The sequence below is a fragment of the Scyliorhinus canicula genome, chromosome 8 (assembly GCF_902713615.1).
Source record: "Scyliorhinus canicula chromosome 8, sScyCan1.1, whole genome shotgun sequence".
Classification (NCBI taxonomy): Eukaryota; Metazoa; Chordata; class Chondrichthyes; order Carcharhiniformes; family Scyliorhinidae; genus Scyliorhinus; species Scyliorhinus canicula.
Window position 1 is genome coordinate 129,634,982 of NC_052153.1, and position 23,462 is coordinate 129,658,443.

At 49.8% G+C, this 23,462-nt stretch overlaps 1 protein-coding gene across 3 annotated transcripts in view; it reads right to left on the minus strand.

Annotated features, from left to right (window-relative positions):
• Positions 1–23,462, minus strand: part of rhobtb3 (Rho related BTB domain containing 3) — a 202,017-nt gene that overhangs the window by 73,793 nt on the left and 104,762 nt on the right. For 2 of the 3 annotated variants that reach the window (XM_038805238.1, XM_038805240.1), the window contains exon 4: positions 3,619–3,776. In XM_038805238.1, coding sequence (XP_038661166.1) covers positions 3,619–3,776 — 158 coding nt within the window. The remainder of the gene's footprint in view (positions 1–3,618; positions 3,777–23,462) is intronic. The other variant, XM_038805239.1, reaches the window with a different exon arrangement.

The window sequence follows — 23,462 nt, forward strand, 5'->3', positions numbered from 1 at the left end:
AATACCACCACCCCACCCCCGCTCCGCATACACTGCTCCACTTCAAGATCACCCTTACCACTACGGCAGAACGGTATGACACGACATTGATGGCTGTGTCAGCGGGTGTGATCAGTGCGATGTTGAATGATGACAGCCCGATCTGCGATGATCTGTGAACTCAGAATCGTTAGACAAAGTCTGACTCATGGCAATAGCTGAACCATCCATCTCGGTGGTCGCTGAGTTTGTCAGGGGCACCCCATCACGTGCCCGCGTGGGGTAGCTGGCGTCGGAATGCCGAGGACTACGGTGTCCGACTGTGGGAGTGGGGGGGGGGGGGGGGGGGGGGGTGAAGGGACTGCACACCCGGCACCGAAGTTTCACCGCTCGTCAACCCCAGCGACACTCGTTCACTATAACGATCCCCGCGGCAACGGAAAAATCACAGTCTTACAAGTTAGGTGCAACAGTGAGTTTAATGGTGAATATTATGTACAGATGCCCTAGCCCCGACAACTAAACTGTGCCCTGCACCCGTGCCAACTTACTCTGTGTCCCTCTTCATTGCCTTATGAGCCCTCCCACTACGTCTAAGTGAATCCCCAGGTGGTACAGCGGGAGTGGAGGCGGACTGCTGAGAATCACACCCCGCAACCTGGCTCCCCGTCGGCTCTCGTTTCCTGGGGCGACCCGGCCTTGATGGGCCAGGCTGCTCCGCGGGCGTTTCGGATGATGTGGTGCCACCCTGCTCTGCCCGCTGCCCACCCGATGCATCAGGGATGGGACGGGGGGAGGCCGAGCGTTCAGGGATGTCCCGTGCTGGAGTTAATGGGACGGCCCCCAGAACCTCCTCCTCCCTCGGGGAGCCCGGTCACCCCGGGCCTCACTGTGGGACGGAGGTGCGAGCGGGGAGGTGCCCCGTTGCCCCACCGCCACCTGGCACTGCCAGTCCTGGAGGCCTGCAACGGTTTCGACCAGGGTCCGAAGAGACGGAATCCAGGGAGTGAGACATTCCCGCCAGGGACTGGGCGACCTCAACCTGTGAGTGCGCGACGCCGTCCAGCACTTGCGTCAGGCGGTCGATGCTCTCCGCGACTGACTGCTGAGACTGTGCCATGGCGTGCTGGGACTGTACCATGGCGTGCTGAGACTGGGCCATGGCCCGGTGAGACTCGGACAGGACCCGTAGCGCGCCGGCAATGTCATGTTGGCTCTGGCGCATTGCTGCCTGTGAGAGGGCAGCCCTCTCCTGGGCCATGGATGACACGTGCACATGAAGCCCAACGTCTTGCAGAACCTGACCCATGGCCGATACCGTTTCACCCATTGCCTCGCCCGCGGATGCCACCTGTGCGGTGTCGGCCTGGGGGGCTGCGATGAGCGGCACCACTCCCTGCTCCTGGACACGGTTTGACTCCTCTAACTGCGTCTGCAGCTGCTGGAAGACGGCCCTCATCCCGTCATTGTGTCCCTGGGTTTCAAAATGCATCGGCTGTCCGGGTGGGTCGAGTAAATCCAGGATCCCGGGAAACATCTGGGCGCCGGCTGGATGCTGGGCCGGCCTGACCTCCAATCGTCCAGCCCCTCGGCTGCTCCGACCTCCACCTGCTGTACTGGCTCAGCTGTGTGGTGCACACCAGACCGTGACCCAGGAGCCTCATCACTTAATTGCCCAACCGAGGGGAGTGTCTCTGGGATGGTGGATGGTGTGGGAGACAGCAGTGCCGCAAGCTCTAGGTCCAGGAGTCCAGTGGCCTGGTCCCAGTCATGTCCCAGCGCATGCGGCCCATGTACGGTTCAGCGCCAGGCGAGTCCGTTGACTGCGTCGCCTTCCTCTGTGCGTCTGGGTCCACTGACCCCGTCCTGTCCTGTCTCACGGCCCGACCTTCGGGCAACACGGGCTAGTTAGACGCGCTCGGCCGGGTGTACGATGGTCCAGTGGGCAGAGTGTGAGGGGAGAGAGGAGGGGGGGGTCCAGTGGGCAGAGTGTGAGGGGACAGAGGATGGGTGGTCCGGTGGGCAGAGTGTGAGGGGACAGAGGATGGGCTGGGGGGGGGGGGGGGGGTTGTCATGCAGGGTTGTCTCACTTGCTTCTGCGCCTCCAATCTCGCATTGCGTGACCTCCCGGGTGCCAGATCCCCCAGCAAGGTCCAGTGCCCTCTGCTCGAACACTGTCAGGGGGTGCATAACGGGTAAACCCCCTCCGGTTCTGTTGCGCTCCCGGCTGTTGTGAGCAGTCTTGTCCTGTTGGGGGGGGGGGCGCATGGATAGAGCATCACAATTAGGCAGGTATCATCAGGGCGTTCAGATATAGGCTACATTAATGCAGGGTGGGGGGAAAGTTGCAGCCACACCATGGCATCTCTCCAGGGGATTGCAGCGCTCATGTGGGTCTGTGACAACGTTGTTAACCACCCTCCACTCACTCTCGCCCCCCCTCCCCCTCGTGCCCGCAAGGGGGGGGGGGCCGGGGGTGAGGAACATGGGGGGGGGGGTGGTTGTGACCCGGGGGCACCCTCATGGCACTCACCCTGGCAGCCCTGGTGAGGTCGTGGAGCTTCTTTCGACACTGCTCCCCGGACTGAGGGGTCTGCCCCTAAGCACTGACAGCCGTGCCCACCTCACGGCAGGCCCGTTGCACGGCGCTGGAAGGGTGGCGATGCCCTCGTCTTGGGCAGAGGATGCCCCTGCGCTGCTCCGCCTCATCGAGGAGGGTCTCCAGGTCCGTATCACGGAACCTCGGGGCGGCCCTCCATGGCTGCGACATTTCCAGCCCTCGTTTCTTTCCGTTGATTGCGACCTTTTAGGATGCGGAGCGGCGTCATTCGGGCGTCGCACGCTGACTACGCGCATTCATGTCACCCCCACCCGTGTTCTGCGCGGCCCCAATGCTAGCCCATTCCCGGGGCCAGTCGCGATCGGGGCCGTTTCGCACCGTTGTTGAACTCGACAGAGTTCACGACGGCTACCTCAATGCGGCGCGGCCTCGGAGAATCGCGCCCGGTGTGTCTGGTGAGGTGAATCCTACAACACCTCTAAATGGTGGCATATGCAGAAGATTATGGTATTGACACCAAACATTTCAGGCAAGTCAAGTCAAGATTTTTCTCATATTGTTTAAAATAGGACCCTTACAAAGGTTGGCAAAATACTTGACTGGCGGGCAGCCCAGTGGCACAGTGGGTTAGCCCTGTTGCCTCACGGCGCCGAGGTCCCAGGTTCGATCCCGGCTCTGGGTCACTGTCCATGTGAAGTTTGCCCATTCTCCCCGTGTTTGCGTGGGTTTCGCCCCACAACCCAAAGATGTGCAGGGCAGGTGGATTGGCCACGCTAAAGTGCCCCTTAATTGGAAAAAATTATTTGGGTACTCTAAATTTAATTTTTTTTTTTTTTTTAAATACTTGATAAAAAACCCTTACGCCTCCCATAATGCATATTTTCTCAAGAGACTGTAAGCAAACAATGCTGATAGATTTTCAGCTCCGCTGTCTGTTTCAGTAGCAAATCCGACAAATTAACAACATTGCATGATGATAGTTTCTAAAATTGTCTTTGAGCAGTGGAACTTGAAGAAAATATATCTTAAAACTTTATGTTATTAAAAACTACCAATGAAGAAATTGCAATTTTGCTCACCACTCCTCCAAAGTATTTCCCCACATAGAAGTCATTGAGACTGTGAAGTTCCAAGTAGGCTGCTCCAATTTCTTTTGACAGTTCAATTCCCTCATAGAAAGGAACACAGCTCCCTTTATCTGACGTGCACAGTGGGCAAGAGCAAGGCGGCCCTTCTTCTGTTGAAAATGTTGAAATGTCATGAATTTCAAGTCAAGATATGTCTCAAAATACTTAACAAAAAACACACAATTTAGTTGGACATAATATTTGCAAAGTCAAGAGTCAAGAAAAAGTCAAGGGTAGATTGATTGGATTTTCGATTGATCCATTTTCTGGAACTCGGATATTTGAAAGTAGCAAAACCTTCAATATTTGACACAAGAGGATCACGCTTCACGTCTAGCAGATAGCGGAAATTGAAAGATTTCATTTATGGCAGCTAAGGAACTCCTTTTCAAGTGTGTCAAAACACTTCATTGCTATGAATTATTTAACACCAGCTATTTTCCACACAGCAATATCCTGCAAACAGCAATGAGGCAAATGTCTAATTAATTTTATCTTTGCTGACATTGGTTAAGGAACAAATGTTGGCTGGGACATTCAGGGGAATCACCATTCTAAGATTTGGGATCTTTCCGAGCACTTGGTAGATAATTGAGAATCTGAGTCATGCATGTATGCTCGGCACAGTAATGAAGACAAATTCCACATAAATATACTGAACTTAATCTTACTTGGACTGTGAAATCAATTTACAACAGACAGAAGGATATTGTTGCAGTGAAACAATGCCCAAGGCTTTGGCTTCTCGCATTTTTGTGAAATACACGTAATTGTAATGCAGATAATGTAATTCACATTATATGCTTGGAACTTAAAAGTCCGAGCACTGATTTGAAGGTTGAAATCCTATTTTTAAAAAGTTTTATTCACGACCATTTAATGCCAAGAAAAATTTATAATTTATATAGCATTCAACTGATGATATCTCCTTCGGAAGCCATGGAATAAATGCAAGACATGTTATTTAAATTCTGACACAAAGTTCAAAATGTCAACGAAAACAACTAACTTATATATAATATTCTGTATAGCAGGGCCACTTTTTGCAAGCCTCAACACTCCGCAGAATGTTCAGTCCTCGTGATGCAAGCGACAAGATGAAGGGATGAGACACAGCTCTCCAGGTCTCTGTCCTCTGTACTTGCCAAGTTCTACAGTCCCCACAAAAGATGACCCCACAAATTCTCACTAATTGGAGTTTCAGCAGGGGTCCCGGGGAAGACTGAAGAATAAAATGTTTCATTTCAAGGTTCCCTCCTAAGGACCAAATTCCATTGGTGGGTCTAAAAATGTCAATCACGAGAAGGCCAGAGAGTCAGTTACATGACCAAGAGGCTTTTGTTTTGCAGATCTTGTTACCAACACATCGCCTTTCCAGGGGACAAAAAGGCATCAAGATGGTGTCACTTAATTGATCAAAACCAGCCAATTACAGTGGGCTGGAGTGTCTGGAGTTGGGGCAGAGTTTTGAACTACACAGCAGTCACAAGTTATGGGGAACAGGCAGGAAACTGGAGTTGGGACCAAAAACAGATCAGCCACCACCTTAGTGAGTTGCAAAGCAGCCTCCAGGGGTCACATGTGTTGTATTATTTGCCTGCATGTGATAGTAATGTAAAGGTGCTTGACAGAGAAAGAGTGAATATGGGACTGGCACCGCCCATGGTATAATATAGATTTACATGATACATTCTTTTTTTTAAAAAATGTATTTATTCAAAGTTTTTCAATAAGTTTACAAAACACTCCAAAAAGGAAAATAATACAAAGAAAGAAGGGCAACATGCCAACAGAACAGAACTTAACCCTCTAAACGATAAACAGTTTAGCAAATTAACACCCAGTTCAAAACAGGATAGAGAATGCACCCCTTACAAAAAGGAAAAGAAATCCCCCCCCCGGGTTGCTGCTGCTGTTTTTTTTTTTATTAAGGTTTTGCAAAATTTTCCATATTAAATAGTAATAATCTTAACACAGCAAATTAGTGAACATTAACATAGTGCAGAAAGAGAATATACATCAGCAATCCACTAGATGTCACCCTACGCGCCTCAGTCCTCCCACCCCCTCCCATCGGGGTCCTCCCACCCCCTCCCATCGGGGTCCTCCCCCCCCCTCCCATCAGGATCCTCCCACCCCCCCCCCCCCCACATGGGTCGCTGCTGATGTTTTCATTTTCCCCACGAAGTCAGCGGACGGTATTGTGCCCCCGCTCAACAGCAGCAGCTCTGTACCCTTGGCAAAATTATTTACACACATATGTAGGCATCCGTTCGTGGTGTTGTCCCCTGCTTCTCCCGGATGGAGTTCACTGACGTTATCGTCTCATGCGCACTTCCGCTTCTGCGGCCCTCCCGTCTTCCCCATTTTCTCTGTTCCTGTGGATGCCAAGTTTGTTAACGTTTCCCTGCCTCCCCTTCCCCTTCCCTGGCTCTCCTCTATTGTTCCCTGTCTCTCCCCTCTGCCCCCCCCTCTTCCCGATTCTGCCCCCCCCAGCCCTGTGGTTCGCCATTCCTTCCCCTTAGATTTAGCTGTCCCTCTCCCGGTCTATCTCTCCCTCTCATGCTTTGGCTGCTTTCCCCTGTTTCTTGGCTACCTGGCTGTTCTTCTGCTTGTTTGTTGGCCACGAACAGGTCCCGGAACAATTGCATGAATGGCTCCCACGTTCTGTGGAAGCCATCGTCTGACCCTCGGATGGCGAATTTGATTTTTTCCATTTGGAGAGATTCCGAGAGGTCGGACAGTCAGTCTGCAGCTTTAGGTGGTGCTGCTGACCGCCAGCCGAACAGGATTCTACGGCGGGCAATCAGGGAGGCAAAGGCAGGGCATCCGCCCTCCTCCCCAGGAATAGATCTGGCTGGTCTGAAACCCCGAAGACCGCCATTTCGGGCATGGCTCCACCCCCACCACTTTGGACATAGCCTCGAAGAAGGCTGTCCAGTACTCCACAAGTCTGGGGCAAGACCAGAACATGTGGGCGTGGTTGGCCGGGCCTCACTGGCACCGTTCACATCTGTCCTCCACCTCCGGGAAGAACCTACTCATACGGGTTCTTGTTAAGTGGGCTCTATGTACCACTTTTAGTTGTGTCAGGCTGAGCCATGCGCACGTCGTGGTGGAGTTGACCCTATGCAGTGCTTCACTCCAGAGTCCCCACCCTATCTCAATCCCCAGGGCCTCCTCCCACTTCATTCTTGTTGCGTCCAGTATGGTGTCGGCCCCTTCTACCAGTCGGTCATACATGTCGCTACAGTTTCCTTTATCTAATACGCTTGCGTCTAGTAACTCTTCCAGTAGTGTCTGTCGTGGTGGTTGTGGGTATGTCCTTGTCTTCTTTCAGAGGAAGTGTTTTAGTTGCAGGTACCTTAGCTCGTTCCCCCTGGCTAGCTGGAATTTCTGTCAGTTCGCCCAGTGTTGCGATCCTGCCGTCCGTGTAAAGGTCGCTGACTGTCAGTGTCCCTCTGTCCTGTCCCCACCTTTTGAAGGAGGCGTCAGTCATCGCTGGCGTGAACCTATGGTTGTTGCAGATGGGAGCTTTACCCGACATTTTGGCCAGGTCAAATTGCTGCCGTAGTTGGTTCCAGGACTGGAGGGTGGATATTACCACCGGGCTGCTGGAGTGTTGTTTGGGTGGGATGGGAATGCCACCGTGGCGAGGGCCCAGAGTGAGGTCCCCCTGCAGGAGGTCTCCTCCGCGCGCACCCATTCGGCTTCTGGCTCTTTGATCCATCCCCTTACACGCCCAGTGGTAGAGTTATAGGTTTGAGAGGGCAAGCCCCCCCCACCCTGGATTTTGTTTTTTGCAAGACCTTCTTTGGGATCCTAGCATTCTTCCCCCCCATACGAACACCATGATTAGTTTGTCCAGCGCTTTGAAAAAGGCCTTGGGGATGTAGATCGGGATAGATCTGAACAGGAAGAGGTACCTGGGCAGTATGTTCATTTTGATCGTCTGGACTCTCCCGCGAGGGAGAGTGGGAGTGTGTTCCATCTTTGCAGGTCCTTTTTTACTTCCTCTGTCAGACTGGTGAGGTTCCATTTGTGGATCCCTTTCCAGTCATGGGCTATTTGGATCCCCAGGTAGCGGAATTTGTGTCGGGCTTGTTTGAACGGCAGTCCCGTTAGTGCTGCCCCCCCCCCCCTACTTGTGGGTGTACTGGGAAGATCTCGCTTTTGCTCATGTTGAGTTTGTAGCCCGAGAAGGCTCCAAACTCTTTCAGGAGCATGATGATTCCGTCCATGCTGCTTTGTGGGTCCGAGATGTAGAGGAGCAGATCATCTGCATAGAGTGAGACTCTGTGCTCTCTGCCACCCCTTTGGATCCCCCTCCAGCTTTCTGCCGCTCTGAGCGCAATTGCTAGTGGCTCGATCGCTAGAGTGAACAGCAGCGGGGACAGTGGGCATCCTTGTCTGGTGCCCCTGTGCATCTGGAAGTATCGGGAGTTGGTGTTGTTTGACCGTACACTCGCCATGGGAGCGCTATGTAGGAGTTTTACCCAGGAGGTGAATCCTGTTCCAAGCCCGAACCGCTCCAGTACCTCTATGAGGTATTTCCATTCGACTCTGTCGTAAGCCTTTTCTGCATCTAGGGAGACTATCACCTCTTGTGTTCTCTCCCCGGATGGGGTCATTATCATGTTCAGCAGGTGCCTAATGTTTGAAGTAAGCTGTCTACCTTTGACAAAGCCCATCTGGTCCTCTGTTACCATCTCTGGCATGCAGTCTTCCAGCCTTTTGGCTAGAATCTTGGCCAGTATTTTGGCATCCGCGTTCAGTAGTGAGATTGGTCTGTATGACCCACATTCCGTTGGGTCTTTGTTCTTCTTAGGTATCAGCGAGATTGAGGCCTGTGCTAGGGTGGGTGGCAGTGTGCCCCTGGCTAGCGAGTCTGTGAACATCTCCCGCAGGTGCGGGGCCAGTGCTGTCGCGATTTTTTGTAGAAGTCCGCCGGGAACCCGTCTGGTCCCGGCGCCTTCCCCGCCTGCATGGAGCTAATGCTGTCCATGATCTCTCCCAGTGCTAGTGGTGCTTCCAGTTCCCGTTTTCTGCCCTCCCCCACGACTGGCATGTCCAGTCCATCAAGTAACCGTTTCATCCCGGACTCCCCCCTTGGGGGCTCTGAGGTGTACAGCCCTTGGTAAAAGGCCCCGAATGCTTTGTTGATCTTTTCTGGTTCCGTTTCTAATGTGCCCCGAGTGTCCCTGATTTGCGCAATTTCTCTGGTGACTGCCTGCTTTCTCAGCTGGTGTGCCAGCAGGCGGCTGGCTTTGTCTCCGTGTTCATATAGGGTCCCACGTGCCTCGCGGAGTTGATGCACTGCTTTCCTGATGGAGAGCAGATCGAAGTTCCTTTGTAACTCTTTTCTCTCCGCCAGGAGCTCTACAGTCAGGGCCTCGGAGTATTTGCGGTCTACCTCCAGTATGGAGTTGACCAGCTCCTGCCTAGCCACCCTTTCCTCCCCATCTCTTTGTGCTTTGAAAGCGATGATTTTCCCTCTTATTACGGCCTTTAGTGCTTCCCAGAACGTGGAGGGTGAGACCTCCCCGTTCGGGTTGTTCTTCGTGTACTCTGCTATGGCCTGCGATATCTTTTCATTGAAGGCCTTGTCTGCAACGTCTAACCTCCATGTGGGGCGTTGGGCCCTGCCCGTCTCCAGCCTCACGTCCACGTAGTGTGGGGCGTGACCTGATATCACCATTGAGGAGTATCCCATTTTGTCTATCCCTGGAAGCACCATTTTCCCCACCACAAAGTAGTCAATTCTGGTGTATATGTTGTGTACTGGGGAGAAGAAGGATAATTCCTTCTCCCCTGGGTGGGTGAACCTCCAGGGGTCCACCATTCCCATCTGTTCCATAAAGTGACCGAGTTCCCTTGCCATGCTTGAAGTCTTCCCCATTTTGGGGTTTCACCTGTCAGTCGTTGGATCAAGTACACAGTTGAAATCCCCCCCCCCCATGATTAGGTGGTGCGTCGCTATGTCCGGGATTTCCACCATGGTCTTCTTGATGAAGCTCGTGTCGTCCAAGTTGGACGTGTAAACGTTAACTAGTACTACCGGTGCCCCATCCAGGGCCCCACTGACCATGACGTACCGTCCCCCCTGGGTCCGTAACCATCTTTGTCGCCTTAAACATCGTCCATTTGCTGATCAGTATTGCCACCCCCCTGACCCTCGTCCCGTAGCAGGAATGGTAGGTCTGTCCCACCCAGCCCTTTCTTACTCGCAGTCGGTCCTGCTCTCTCAGGTGCGTCTCTTGGAGGAAGATTATGTCGGCCTTCATATTTCTGAGGTGGGTGAGGACTCTGGATCTTTTCACTGGACCAGAGTCCCCTTACGTTCTAGGTGACTATCCTGGTGGGGGGCTTCTGTCCCCTCGCTCCTGCGGGGTCAACCATATTTATCTGGTGGATGTGCCCCTGCCCTCCGGGATTCCCCTTTGTTAGGGGGCCGTCCAGGATGGCCGTTGTCACTGCTCTCTCCATGCGGTCGGGCCCCTGCGCTCCAGGGTTTCCCTTCGCCCAGGGGGCACCCGACATGGCTGCCCATTGTGCGACTGCCACACGGGTAGTCCTGGCGCTCTGGGGCCTCCCTTCGCCCAGCTACCGTACTGGGTGGATGCTTGCAGCGATTCCTTGTTCCGAGCCCTCTGTTGTAGCACTTTGTAGCCCTATTGTTGTTCCTTTTCTAGCCTCGTTTGTCCCTCCGTCCCTGTGTTCCCCATCCCCGGGTCCTTCCCTTCCTGTGCCCTCTCCTCCCCGGTCCCTCCCTTTCCCCCCTTTTTCCCCCCTCCCGTATATCCCTCCTTTGTCCCTCTTTCCCCTGCTCCTATCCCCGTTTGTTCTCCCGCCTCTGTTGAGTGGTCCCCCCATCCCTGCCTGGCGCCTTCCCCCCTGGTGGGGGTGCGCTGCGGCCCTGCTTTGCTGCATGTCCCCAGCGCTAGCTTTCTTGCTGGTGTGGTGATCCCCCTCTCGGGAATTTCTGTCTCGCTTCTCCTTTGCGTTTTTCTGTCTGCTCTTCCCCCATGCTACCCTGCGCTCTCCTCGCTTGCTCTCCCTTCTCCGCTGCTCTCATTCCCTCGTGCTGGGGCCTGGTCTCCCACCTGTGGTGATCCCTCAGTAGCGGTTTTCTCTTTGATCAGGGGTTGGGGGGGTGGGGTGGGGGTTGGCGTTGCCTCACCCCTCTCCCCTCGGCGTGCTGTTGCCTCTTGCCTGGGGCCCCGTATATCTACCGTCGCTGCTGTTTTTCCAGCCCGTGTTCCCCGATAAACTTGTTTGCGTCGGCGGGGGTTGTGAAGAAGTATTCTCTTTTTTGGTATGTGACCCACAGTTTCGCACTCTGCTCTTGTGAAGAGCTGCTTTCGCTCTATTAAATTTGGCCCGTCTCCTGGCGAGGTCTGCACCAATGTCCTCGTAAATTCTAATGAAGTGTCCTTCCCATTTGCAATTTCTGTTCTCCCTGGCCCAGCGCAGGATTGTTTCCCTGTCTTGGTACCGGTGCAGTTTAGCTATAACTGCGCTCAGGCGGTCCCCCACCTTGGGCTTCGGGCGTAGCGACCGGTGTGCTCTGTCCATTTCTGGTGGGTCGGGGAAATTTTCCCTCCCCACTAAGTTGCCCAGCATCTCGGCCACATAGGCCGTGGGGTTTCTACCCTCAATCCCCTCTGGTAGGCCCACTATCCTGACATTTTGTCGTCTTGAGCGGTTTTCCTGGTCGTCCACTCTTCCCTTCAGGCTCCCCTGCATTGTGCCCAGTCTCGCCGCCTCTCTCTCCAGGGCCATCATCCGGTCGGTCATGTCAGTTGCGGCCTTTTCCAGTTCCTTAATGGTTGCCCCTTGGGCTTCTAGTTTCTCGTCTTGGGCTTCCAATTTTTTCTCTTGGGCTTCCAGTTTCTTCTCTGCTATGTCCAGGGCGAGCTGCATCTCTGCCAGGGCCTTGGCCATTGATGCCTGTACTGTGGCCTCCATGTCTGCTCTGGCCTCTGCCTTGTTTCTCTGCTGATGCTCCCTCAGCGCCTCAGCCAAGGCTTCCTTCCAGTACCCCTCTGGCCCAGGGGGGAAATACTCCTGTCTGACCAGGTCTTTTTGTTGCAGCGTGGCTTTGGTTCCCCCGCTTCGTGTGACGGTTGGCTCGTCTGAACGGGCTCGCATAGTATCGTCCCATTTGCTTTTGGTGCCTCTTCTCCCTCTGCTCTGGCTCCCTTCTGGCATTTTCTTTAGGTAAGTTTGTTTTTTTTTTAAAAAAAGGTTGGAGAAAAAAGTCGGGAAAAAAAAGACAAAGAGAGGAATTCTTGTTTGGTTTTTTTGGTTTTTTTCCCCCCCTTCTTTTCCTTTTTCCTCTCCTCACTCACCAGGGTCGGGAGAGAGGCTTTTGGTCGGGTTGGGGCTCCTTTGTTCTGCCACCTGCTATTTAAGATGCATCTAGACAGATACATGAATGGGCAGGGAGCAGAGGGATACAGATCCTTAGAAAATAGGCAACAGTTTTAGATAGAGGATCTGGATCAGCGCAGGCTTGGAGGGCCGAAGGGCCTGTTCCTGTGCTGTAATTTTTCTTTGTTCGATCAGTCGAAACAAAACAATGCACTGAAATCCACAGTGCATTGGCAAAAGGCCAAGAGAAATGTAAACAGCTGAAGGAACTGCTGATTGTCTTTCAAGATTAAATGTGAAATGAATGCATAAACATTCAGCAACATGAAGAAATAAAGACTGTCTTCAACAACAGAAGAAATTCAGGGGGACTCGACTGAATTACAGGTAAACTCAAGATCAAGCAAGTGAGCTTCATAAAGAAAAGAAAAACCTGCTGGAAGACCTTTGCAAGCTACAAGAACGCTTTGGGTTAAAATCAAGTTCGTCTGAAAAACTACAAAGAGAAACAAAATGAACAAACTGAAGAACCAGTTGGCAGAGCAGACTCAGCAATGTTACATATTCCAAGAGGAAAATAATAGATACAAGAAAGAGACTAAAGAGCTGAAGAAGCAGTTGAACAGAAAATAGGTGTTGAAAGGAAATGCTGAAGAACTTTCCAAGCTGTGAGCAGACATGAAGCTGTGAGTAGCAGATTAACAGAACTGAAAGAGGTTACAACTTCAGAGGAGACAGACCTTGCTCACACTGAATCCAAAATGAAAGACAATAACAAAGTTCTGTTGCAGACAGAGAAAGAACAGATCAGAAACAAGATCAGAAAATGTAAATCCAACATTGAATTGCAAGGGACGAGGAGAAGAAAAAAACTGAGCTGAATGAAAAGATTCATAAGCTTGCAAAACAACTAACGGCAAACAAACGTTTGGCTGAAATTGTGGAAGTTAATAATAATCTTTATTGCTACAAGTAGACTTACATTAACACTGCAATGAATTCCGTTTGCGAAATGCCAAGGCCAGCAACAACATGGCGGACACCACAGAAAAAGTCTAAATGAATGAACATATCTCTTCGGCAGGAACAGGACAAACCTCCAGTGTCCGAAAAAGTAGTTGGGTTGTTAATAAAGCAAAATGAAACGCAAAGGAGCACAGCAAGTGAATCAAATGGAGATAACCAACTACCACAAACAGAGACTACTACTACCATTCCCCAAACATGACAGGCTGAGATGTGGAAGAACTGTCAATTCTCAAGACCATCTGAATTTACAAAATCAGAGGCTTGAGATGGGAAATAAAGTAAAGATTGTATGACAAATTGTTACGCTCCATTGACAGGCCCCCATCTTCTTCCCACAATGCAAATCCTCCCCCCCCTACTGACAAGTAGGGGCTTTCCCCACCCGCCATGGGAATGTGTCAACCCCCCCCACCTCCCCCCTCCCCCGACTCCTTGAGGTCCCCATAAGAGACCCCCCATCAGTCAACCCTGCCTGAAAGCTGAAGAGCAGTCCAGGTAGTAGAGTGAAAGAACATTGCATTTCCACACTCTTCCCACCCCAGCAGAGACCCCCCTCCCCCATCAGAGACCCCCGCCTCCATGACAATCCTCCCACCTGAAAGTTGCAGTAGATTGAAAAATATCTGCATTTTCACTTACCCTTTTCTAACATCCGCTGCTTCAGACAAAACTGTTTAAAGCAGCAGCTATTACAAGTGTTAGAGGCTTCCTCGAAAGCCAAGTATACTTCAAAGGACTTCAAATCCCTTGACAGCATTTGAAATGAAAATCTTCCATCGCATTACATTGCATGAACGAATGATTGACAGTTTTATTACTCCAGAGACAGATACTTGGTAGACTGTTGATCTACCTTTCCCTTCATGCTTGAGGTCCGATGGGGGGGGGGGGGGGGGGGGGGGGGGGGGGTCAATGATGGGTGGGGTGGTGAGGGGATGCTGGTTCACACCCATGCGTAAATGCTCGGGGGGGGGGGGGGGGGGGGAAGTGTGACCCATTATTTCAGTGGTGGGGCAAGGAGGGATTTCTCAGTGGGACAGGGCACGATTTTCATTGTGGGTGGAGGGGGCAATGGTGACCTTTGGGGGCACCTCAGTTATGCACTGACTCCTTTAACCCACCTCAGGACCCACAGTGCCAAGACCACACTTGGGAACACCTGCACCAAATCAAGCCCGGAGGATTTCCCATTGCGGGGGTTGGTGAATAATTGAGGGGGGGTTAGGTGGTGAATTGGGGTTCTAGCCCGTTAATCAGATTTAAATATATGCAAATCTGCCGGCGGGATGGGTAGTCCGCCAAGGCCAGCAGCAGAGCATTGCATCGGGTCTGGCACCTGCCGCCGATCCCATCGTTCAGGCGACCCACCATTCTCTGCCCCATCGGGAATCCCGATACCAGCAATGGGCAATGGAGAATCCACCCCTACATGTTCTACTTCCACTACTATTTCTTATCTTTTAATGTTTTGTTCGGTTAGGTTGTTTTCTTCGGCATAACTGCCTGAAATTGGTACATCCGCACAAAAGATTGCATAATTTTAAATGCAAATGATAGTTGGCACAGCTGAAGTTTCTGTAACCTTTTGCACTGGTTTAAAAGGCATTGAATTAGATGCAGGCATTATGCACACAACTAGCTATGCCCCCATTGTGAATTCAGCACCATTGCGGCTTTAAACTAATTGTCCTCCTTTCTGGGCCTTTCAGGAATCTCCAAAAATTAGGTTGGAACTTTTGGATGCAAGGACACCAAAAAGGAGCCTCGAAAAGTCTTTGAATACCTGCATGTTTAATTTAAGAAGTGATCGTCTCCTGTACACCAATACAACAAAGAAATACTTCTGTACATTTTTAAGTCATTTTAAAATCATGAACTCCGTTTGTTGAGACGGACTCTGATTTAAAATGCTTATTTTGTTGTGATAAATCATTTTTCAGCCACAGTAATCAAACAGCACCTAATTGTCACTCTTCAATATATCAAGGAAGTTTCAAAGCAATTTCTTCAAATTACAATTTAAAATGCTGCCTTTTATGATTGATTCATAGCAGATTTTGTTTTCAGTGTTATGCAAATAAATTAGAGTGGAATTTTAAAAAACTTTCAAACGGGTGTAAAGTGCACTCATTTTACCAAAAGTACCCAAAGGGGAATCTCTACCCTCCGTGCACATCGAGTGTAGTGATCCTGTTTAGTGTCTGAGCAGGGAGAGCAGAGATATACTGGCCCCACAATCCTCTTACAATCTGACTTGCTCAACATGCAAACTAGTTAATATCTTCAACGTTATTCATGTTTGTGTGAAAAGATATGATCCCAGTTTATTTCAAATATTTTCATTGCATATCTAAATTTGCAGCACAAATGTATGACTGTGGTTGAGTGGACTGATTAAAATGTTGACACATTACACAATTATTTTGTGATAACTGACCCATTTTTCAGTGGGTGGAATAAAGCTCCATTGTCTACAGAAAAAAAAAGTCTCTTTAGCTTATTTCAGTCTTCAAGCATTCAGCGTGTGACAAAAACCCTATTGGTACAAAGGGCTGGATGTATTTCATCAAATGTTTTCTGACACAGCTGGAATGTGAACTTCAGATACCATTCATAGCAATTCTGCTCTTCAATCCTAACCAGAAGATTGTGCAATAATGGTAACTACCATTAAATTAAAACCAATTTTATACAAGACATCCATTTTAAAATGTGTTTTGAAGAATTTGCTTTTAAACTATTTCTTGATGTATTGAAGAGTGGTAATTAGGTGCTGCTGGATTAATGCAGCTAAAAATAGATTTATGGCAAAAAATTGATCATTCTATGGTCATGTCTTACAAGTTCACATGTCCAGGCCCAGCCAAACCATGTGAAAATCGGGCAGACACAAAGTGCCTAGCTAACTGTCACTCTTAAGGCTATCTAAGAAGTTTAAATGAAAATATCACAATTATTTTTGCATTAAAATAACTGAAACACCAAAATAAAGTACAATTTGAAGACACTTCTGGCTGGAGTATATAGTTCTTTTTGACTTTTATTTCAGCTGCAGCTTCATAAGGCCAAAGAAAGCTAAATTTACTAAGGGTTGGATTTTTCGGCCCTGCTCACCAGTGGAATCCTGCAGTCCTGCCAAAGGAAATCCCCCCGTGGTGGGACGAGCGAGTTGTACAAAACACCGTAGACATCGGTGAGACCGGAAGATCCCATTGATGGTCAATGGCGAGCCACCTCCAGATCTGGGAAAAATCCCCCCCTAAATCTAGCAAACATACACATTTCCAGGCATAAAACACAAGTCAGAATGTCTTCCCAATAAGAATTAAGGAAACCTGGAATTGAGGTTTCTAAGCTCTATTCTTCAAACTTTCCATAGGTTCATCTTTTTTACTGTTCCTTCCATTTACCAATGACAAGTGGTGGCTGATCCTGGGAAACAACAGCAAGGACCTCCAGATTTCCTTATGGAGAGAAAGGATGTTGTATCACCCTCCTCTCCTTCCAGTCTGTACGCAAACACTTAACCATGACTTGACCAAGGCCGTAAATGTCCAGTTTTCCAAGAGCATCTGCCTGTTGGTTGTTTCTCGTTACACTTCCTCGCTGCTCTTGCAGCAGTGTCTTTCACTGATAGTGCCCTGTTGCGATAATTCTCTTCATGCCAACAGCCTTCCACATAGCAGTAGGAATCCTGCCAGGAAGCCACAGTGTAGCTCTGATGAGGCCTAACAGTGGGATAGAGGTTAGGGCCCTAGTTGAAGGGGCATTCAAAATTTCTGCTTGTGAGAATGATGCTCCCAAGTAAAATTTGTAATCTGCTACCCTTTGGCTGTCAGATCAAAAATGAAACATATTGAGCAGTCTCAATGCAGTTCCTAAGGATTGTGAGAGAGCACCACTCACGTGCCCAAATTTGGTTCTAAATTGGGCATGGGTGGAGTGTCATCAGTTGACATTTGGAGCCATTAGAGGCGAGTGGAGGGGCATAAGGCACGAGTGGCCATTAGGGATGAGTGGAAGGACACGGGTTGGCAGTCAGAACTTACCTGGTTCCCTCATCCAGACGATGGTTCATGTCTGATCTACTGGTCGCGTTGCATCCGAAAAACAGCGTGGAATGGTACAACATGGTCGGTAGATGCCGGGCGATCCCACTTCCAGGATCTAACTGGCTCACCACACCTTGCGGGATCTAACGCCATTATATGAGACATCACAATGTGAATACTGCCCATTGTGGGTGGGATCAATTTCTGGTCAATCTGTATATTGGAGTGATAAAATTAGTCTCAGTCTAATATGCATTCCCGAGATCTGACCAAGGCATGGGCTCTAACCCCTTTGCCTTGGAGACCTCGGGTGGGCACTATTTAGTGCTGGTCTCCACAAATGGGAACCAAATGGAACGGCACTTGTGGGAGTTTCCCAGGGGGTTGGAAACCACCAGATGAATGCCCTCTGGGCAGGATGGTACCATGTCACAGCCAGCTGCCTGGGGCACTGCCTGGTTGCCAGGCTGGCACTGACAAGGTGCTAACCCTAAGCATATTTGCTCAGCAGTGAGTGGATCGGATGTGCCCTGCACAAGTGTGGGTGAATGGGGTGGGGTGGGGGGGTATGTTGGGAGGGACCCCCGAGGTGAGAGGGACCCCTTCTATTGAGAGGGACTCCCTTCTAGTGAGTTGGGGCTTGGTGGGGTTGGAGGTCAAGTCAGGGGCTCAGTGCAGAAAACGGGGCTGAGTGCGGCCTCGTCGGGGAGTTCCCTGCTGAGGCCCCTGATCTACCCGGATGGGCGTTAGATACCGAGGTGTTTCTCAGCACTCCAAGCGCTGGGAAACACTCAGCTAATCTCGTGCCACAGGACTCTGTCCCCATTCGGGTAGATTGCATCCATTGAAAAACTGGTCAACCCAATACCAGGAGATGCCTATTCCACAATTAAGTCATAAGCGCAGAGTACGGACTTGCGACTCGCACTCGCCCGCACCCTTATCCTGTGCTGATGAAATTTGAGGGTGCCAGGAATGGTGGCAGGAAACCCAGAACTGGATCCCGTCCATAATTTTTAAAGGTCTCTGAAGTCTCTGCAAAATGCCTGCCCATAATTGTTAGATAGCCTCTAGAATAGGTTCCGTCATATTGTACGAACATTAAAAAAAGGAGTTTTTCTCTGTTTGTTAGACTTGGTGCTGACAGGATTAACATTGAAAAGTGTTCTAGGTCTCACTTGCAACATAATGAATCTTGATCAACACATGAAGAAAAGGAAGCTACCGACCCAAAGTTCTCCCCCATTTTGCCTGATTTCTGGCAACCCTGTCCTTGTTTCTGGCGGTTTCCAGCTGCCATCCCACCTTTGTTTTAAACATGGTTGCCATTCACTGTGCTTTCATGCAGCAAGACCTGGGCAACATTCAGGATTGGGCTGATATGTGAAGTAACATTCTTGCCACCCAAATTCCAGACAATGACCATCTCAACAAGAACAAATCTATCATCTCCCTGATATCCAATGGTGAATTATCATCACTGAATCCCCACCTTCAAAAACCTGGGAGTTACCATTGACCAGAACTTTAACTAGACAAGCCACATAATTGTGATGACAGCAATCAAAGGTTGGTGATCTACAATATCTCATCTCCGGACTTCCTGAAGCTTGACCAAGGCACAAGTCATAAGGGTAAACTAGACAAACATAGGAGGGTGAAGTGTATCAAGAATAATGATGGCAGATTTGGATGAAAAAAAGGGGAGTGGGGGGGGGGGGGGGGGGGGGGGGGGGGAGGTTGAAGTGGAGCAAAGACACCTGCATGAACTGGTTGTGTTGAATGGTGGGTTTCTGCCCATATAACCTATGTAACACTATTAAGCAGGAGTGTGATTGAATACTCTCCACTCACCTGGATTACTGCAGCTCCATCAACACTCAACCATCCATAACAAAGCAACCCTAATCATTAGCGCCTCATCCACCAACTTAAACGTGCATCCCCCTCCACAACCAGTACACCGGCAGTAGTGTGTACCATCTAAAAGGAATGCACTGTAACCAACTTGCCATGGTCTTTGAACAGCACCTTCCAAACCTCTCATCACCCAGAAGGAAAAAGGCAATCGATATTTGGGAACACCACCACTTGCATGTTCCCCTATCCTGACTCAGAACTATGTCTCTGTTCATTCACTGTCTTTAGGTCAAAGTCCTGGATCTCCCTCCCTAATAACACTGTGGGCGCACCTACACCACATGGACTGCAGCAGTTCAAGAAGGCAGCTCCCATTCCTTCACAGGGACAATTAGGATGGACAATAAATGCTGGCCTCCTCAGCCACACTCACATTCCATGAATGAATTAAGAAAAATATATCACGTTAAATGTAGAATCATAGAATCTCTACAGTGCAGAAGGAGACCATTCGGCCCATTGAGTCTGCACCAACCATTTGAAAGACCACCCTACCCAGGGCCAACCCCCCACCCTAAAGGCAATTTTAGTATGGCCAATCTACCTAACCCGTACATCTTTGCACTGTGGGATGAAACAAGAGCACCCAGAGGAAACTACCGCAGACACGGGGAGGATGTACAAACGCCACACAGTGGGTAGAGTTAAGGAATCGCAAAGGTAAAAAGACTCTGATGGGAGTTATGTACAGGCCCCCTAGCAGTATTCAGGACTTGGGGGAGAAATTAAATCAGGAGAGAGAAAAAGCATGCAAAAAAGGCAATATCACAATAATCATGGAGGACTTCAATATACAGGTGGACTGGGAAAATCAGGTTGGTAGTGGATCCCAAGAAAAGGAATTTGTGGAATGTTTAAGAGATGGTTTTTTTGGAGCAGCTTGTGGTAGAGCCCACTAGAGAACAGGCAATTCTGGATTTGGTGATGAGTAATGAGGCAGACTGGATTAGGGATCTTACGGTGAAGGAACCCTTAGGGAGCAGTGACCACAATATGATAGAATTAACTCTGCAGTTTGAGAGGGAGAAGCTGGAATCATATGTAACGGTACTACAATTAAATAAGACATGAGGGAGGAGCTGGCCAGAGTTGATTGGAAAAGGAGCCTAGCAGGGAAGACAGTAGAACAGCAATTGCAGAAGTTTTTTGGGGGTTATTTGGGAGGCACAACAGAAATTCATCCCAAGGAAGAGGAAACATGCTGATGGCAGGACAAGGCATCCATGGTTGACGAGGGAAGTCAAGGACAGCAAAAAGCAAAAGAAAAAGCACACAAAGTGGCGAGGATTAGCGGGAAGCCAGAGTATTGGGAATCTTTTAAAAGAGAGCAGAGGACAACTAAAAAAGCAATAAGGGGAGAGAAAATGAAATCTATCAGTGCAAGCAAGCTAGTAATATAAAAGAAGATAGCAAGAGTTTTTTTCAATATATAAAAGGTAAGAGGCAAAAATAGACATTGAACCATTGGAAAACATGGCCGCAATTCTCCCATCGGGAGACTAAGTCCCGACGCCAGAGTGAAAACCGGAGTGCTTCACTCCGGCGTTGGAGACCGCTCCCAACCCCCTGTTCTCCAACCCCTGGGGAGCTAGGAGCGGCGCCGTGTCATTTAAGCGCCGGGCCGTGGCGCCGCGTAAAAGCAGCGGCGCGTAAATTACACGGCCGGCGCCGCGTAAATGACATCATCCGCGCATGCGCAGGTTGGCCGGCGCCAACCCGCGCATGCGCGGTTGCCTCCTCCCCGCAAGATGTTGGATGGATCTTGTGGGGCAGCGGAGGAAAGGAGGTCCTCCTTCTGAGACGCCGGCCCGCCGATCGGTGGGTACCGATTGCGGGCCAGATCCCTTTTGAGGCCCCACTGGTGCAAGAACCCCCCTCCCCCTCCCAGAGGCCGACCCCCCAGCGTTCCCGCCAGCAGCGACTAGGTGTGGACGGCGCAGGCGGGAACCTGCCATGTTGGGCGAGCGCCGATTCTCCCAGCGCCCAGCCGTGAATCTCGCCGCACCGGTTTGGGGGGGGGGGGGGGGGAGAGAATCGCGTGCGGGTGCCGGTGCGGTGTGGCAGGACTCGCTCGGCGCCCCAGAAATTCTCCCACCCAGTGCGGGGGGGGGGGGGGGGGGGGGGGTCGGGAGAATTCCGCCCCATGGATGGAGAAGTAATAGTAGGAAACAAAGAAATGGTAGGCGAACTGAATAGTTACTATGCATCAGTGTTCCCGGTGGACGAAACTAGTGGTATGCCAGAGCTCCAGGAGTATCAGGGGGAAGAGGTGAGTGCAGTGGCCATCACTAAGGATGAAGAGACGTTTCTGGGGAAACTGAAAGGTCTGAAGGTGGATGAGTCACCTGGAATGGATGGAGATAGCCGAGGAGATTGTGGAGGCATTGGTGGTGATCTTTCAGAAATCACTGGAGGCAGGAAGGGTCCCAGAGGACTGGAAAGTGGCTAATGTAACACCCCTGTTTAAGAAGGGAGGGAGGCAGATTTTGGGATATTATAGGCTGGTTAGCCTGACTTCGGTCATTGGTAGAGTCAGTTATTAAATGTGAGATCACGGAGTATTTTAAAGTGCATGATAAAGTAGGACTGAGTCAGTACAGCTTTGTCAAAGGGAGGTCATGTCTGACAAATCTGTTAGAGTTCTTTGAGGAGGAAACATGGAAGTTAGACGAAGGAGAACCAGTGACGTGATTTATTTAGATTTGCAGAAGGCCTTTGACAAGGTGCCTTTAGGAGACTGTTAAATAGGTTAAGAGCCCATGGTGTTAAGGGTAAGATCCTGGCATGAATAGAGGATTGGCTGACTGGCAGAAGGCAGAGAGTGGGGATAAAGGGGTCTTTTTCAGGATGGCAGCAGGTGACCAGTGGTGTGCCTCAGGGGTCTGTGCTGGGACTACAACTTCTCACAATATACATTAATGATTTGGAAGAAGGAACTGAAGGCACTGTTGCTAAGTTTGCAGGTGATACAAACATCTGTAGAGGGGCAGGTAGCATTGAGGAAGCAAGGGGGCTACAGAAAGATTTTGGCAGGCCAGGAGAGTGGGCAATGAAGTGGCAGATGGAATGCAATGCAGAAAAGTGTGAGGTTATGTGCTTTGGAAGGAGGAATCTAGGCATAGACTATTTTCTAAATGGGCAAGTGCTTAGGAAATCAAAAGTACAAAGGGACTTGGGAGTCCTTGCAGGTTCAGTCGGCAGTTAGGAAGGCACATGCAATGCTAGTATTCATGTCAAGAGGGCTAGAATACAAGAGCAGGGATGTACTTCTGAGGCTATGTAAGACTCTAGTCATTCCCCTTTGGAGTATTGTGAGCAGTTTTGGGCCTGTATCTAAGGAAGGATGTGCTGGCCCTGGAAAGGGTCCAGAGGAGGGTCACAAGAATGATCCCTGGAATGAAGAGCTTGTCGTATGAAGAAGGGTTGAGGACTCTGGGTCTGTACTCGTTGGAGTTTAGAAGGATGAGAGGGGATCTTATTGAAACTTACAAGATACTGCGAGGCCTGGATAGAGTGGATGTGGAGAGGATGTTTCCACTTGTCAGAAAAACTAAAACCAGAGGACATAATCTCAGACTAAAGGGACGATCGTTTAGAACAGAGATGAGGAGGAATTTCTTCAGCCAGAGGCTGGTGAATCTGTGGAAGTCAAATCACTGAGTGTTTTTAAGGCAGAGATAAATAGGTTCTTGATTAATACAGGGATCAGGGGTTATGGGGAGAAGGCAGGAGAATGGGGATGAGAAAAATATCAGCCATGATTGAATGGCAGAACAGACTTGATAGGAACAAGATTATGCCACTCGGCCTATGTCTTTTGGTACTCACCCAAGGTCGGAATCAAACCCGGGTCCAGAGAGCTGTGAGGCAGCAGTGCTAACCATCGTGCTGCCATGGCTTCATCTCACTTATGCTTCTCTAGTCTTTAAAAAAAACACAACTTGTCTAATTCTATCACCACCTCTCTTCCCCCACAATTCCACCCAACCCTTTGTGAGAATGCTTTGGAGCTCGATTTTTCAGTGAAGTTGACTTTTGCCTTTCGGATAGCAATCTCGAAGTACAAACTCTCCAGTTTAAGCTTACTGAACCATGATGAAACTCTACCTTTCTTGAGCAGTATGATTGCGAGAATAATCCGTCAGTGAAGCAGTCCCACAGCACCCTGTTTATTTAGATATTTTAATATCGTTGACAGTTCCCCTTTGTGCCCTGTTTACTGGTCTTATGACTATATTTGGATCCATAACATCTTTACGTCCGAATGCTGGTCATTTAAAACATGTTGTAGGAATCTGAATCTTCTGCAGTGGTTTCACTGCTTTAAAGTTCAGAAACAAGTGAAATTCTTTCAAACAAGTAGACATTAAGAGGCCAGTTCATGGTTCAGTGCATACTCAAAGCTTGGTGGGAAGATGAGAG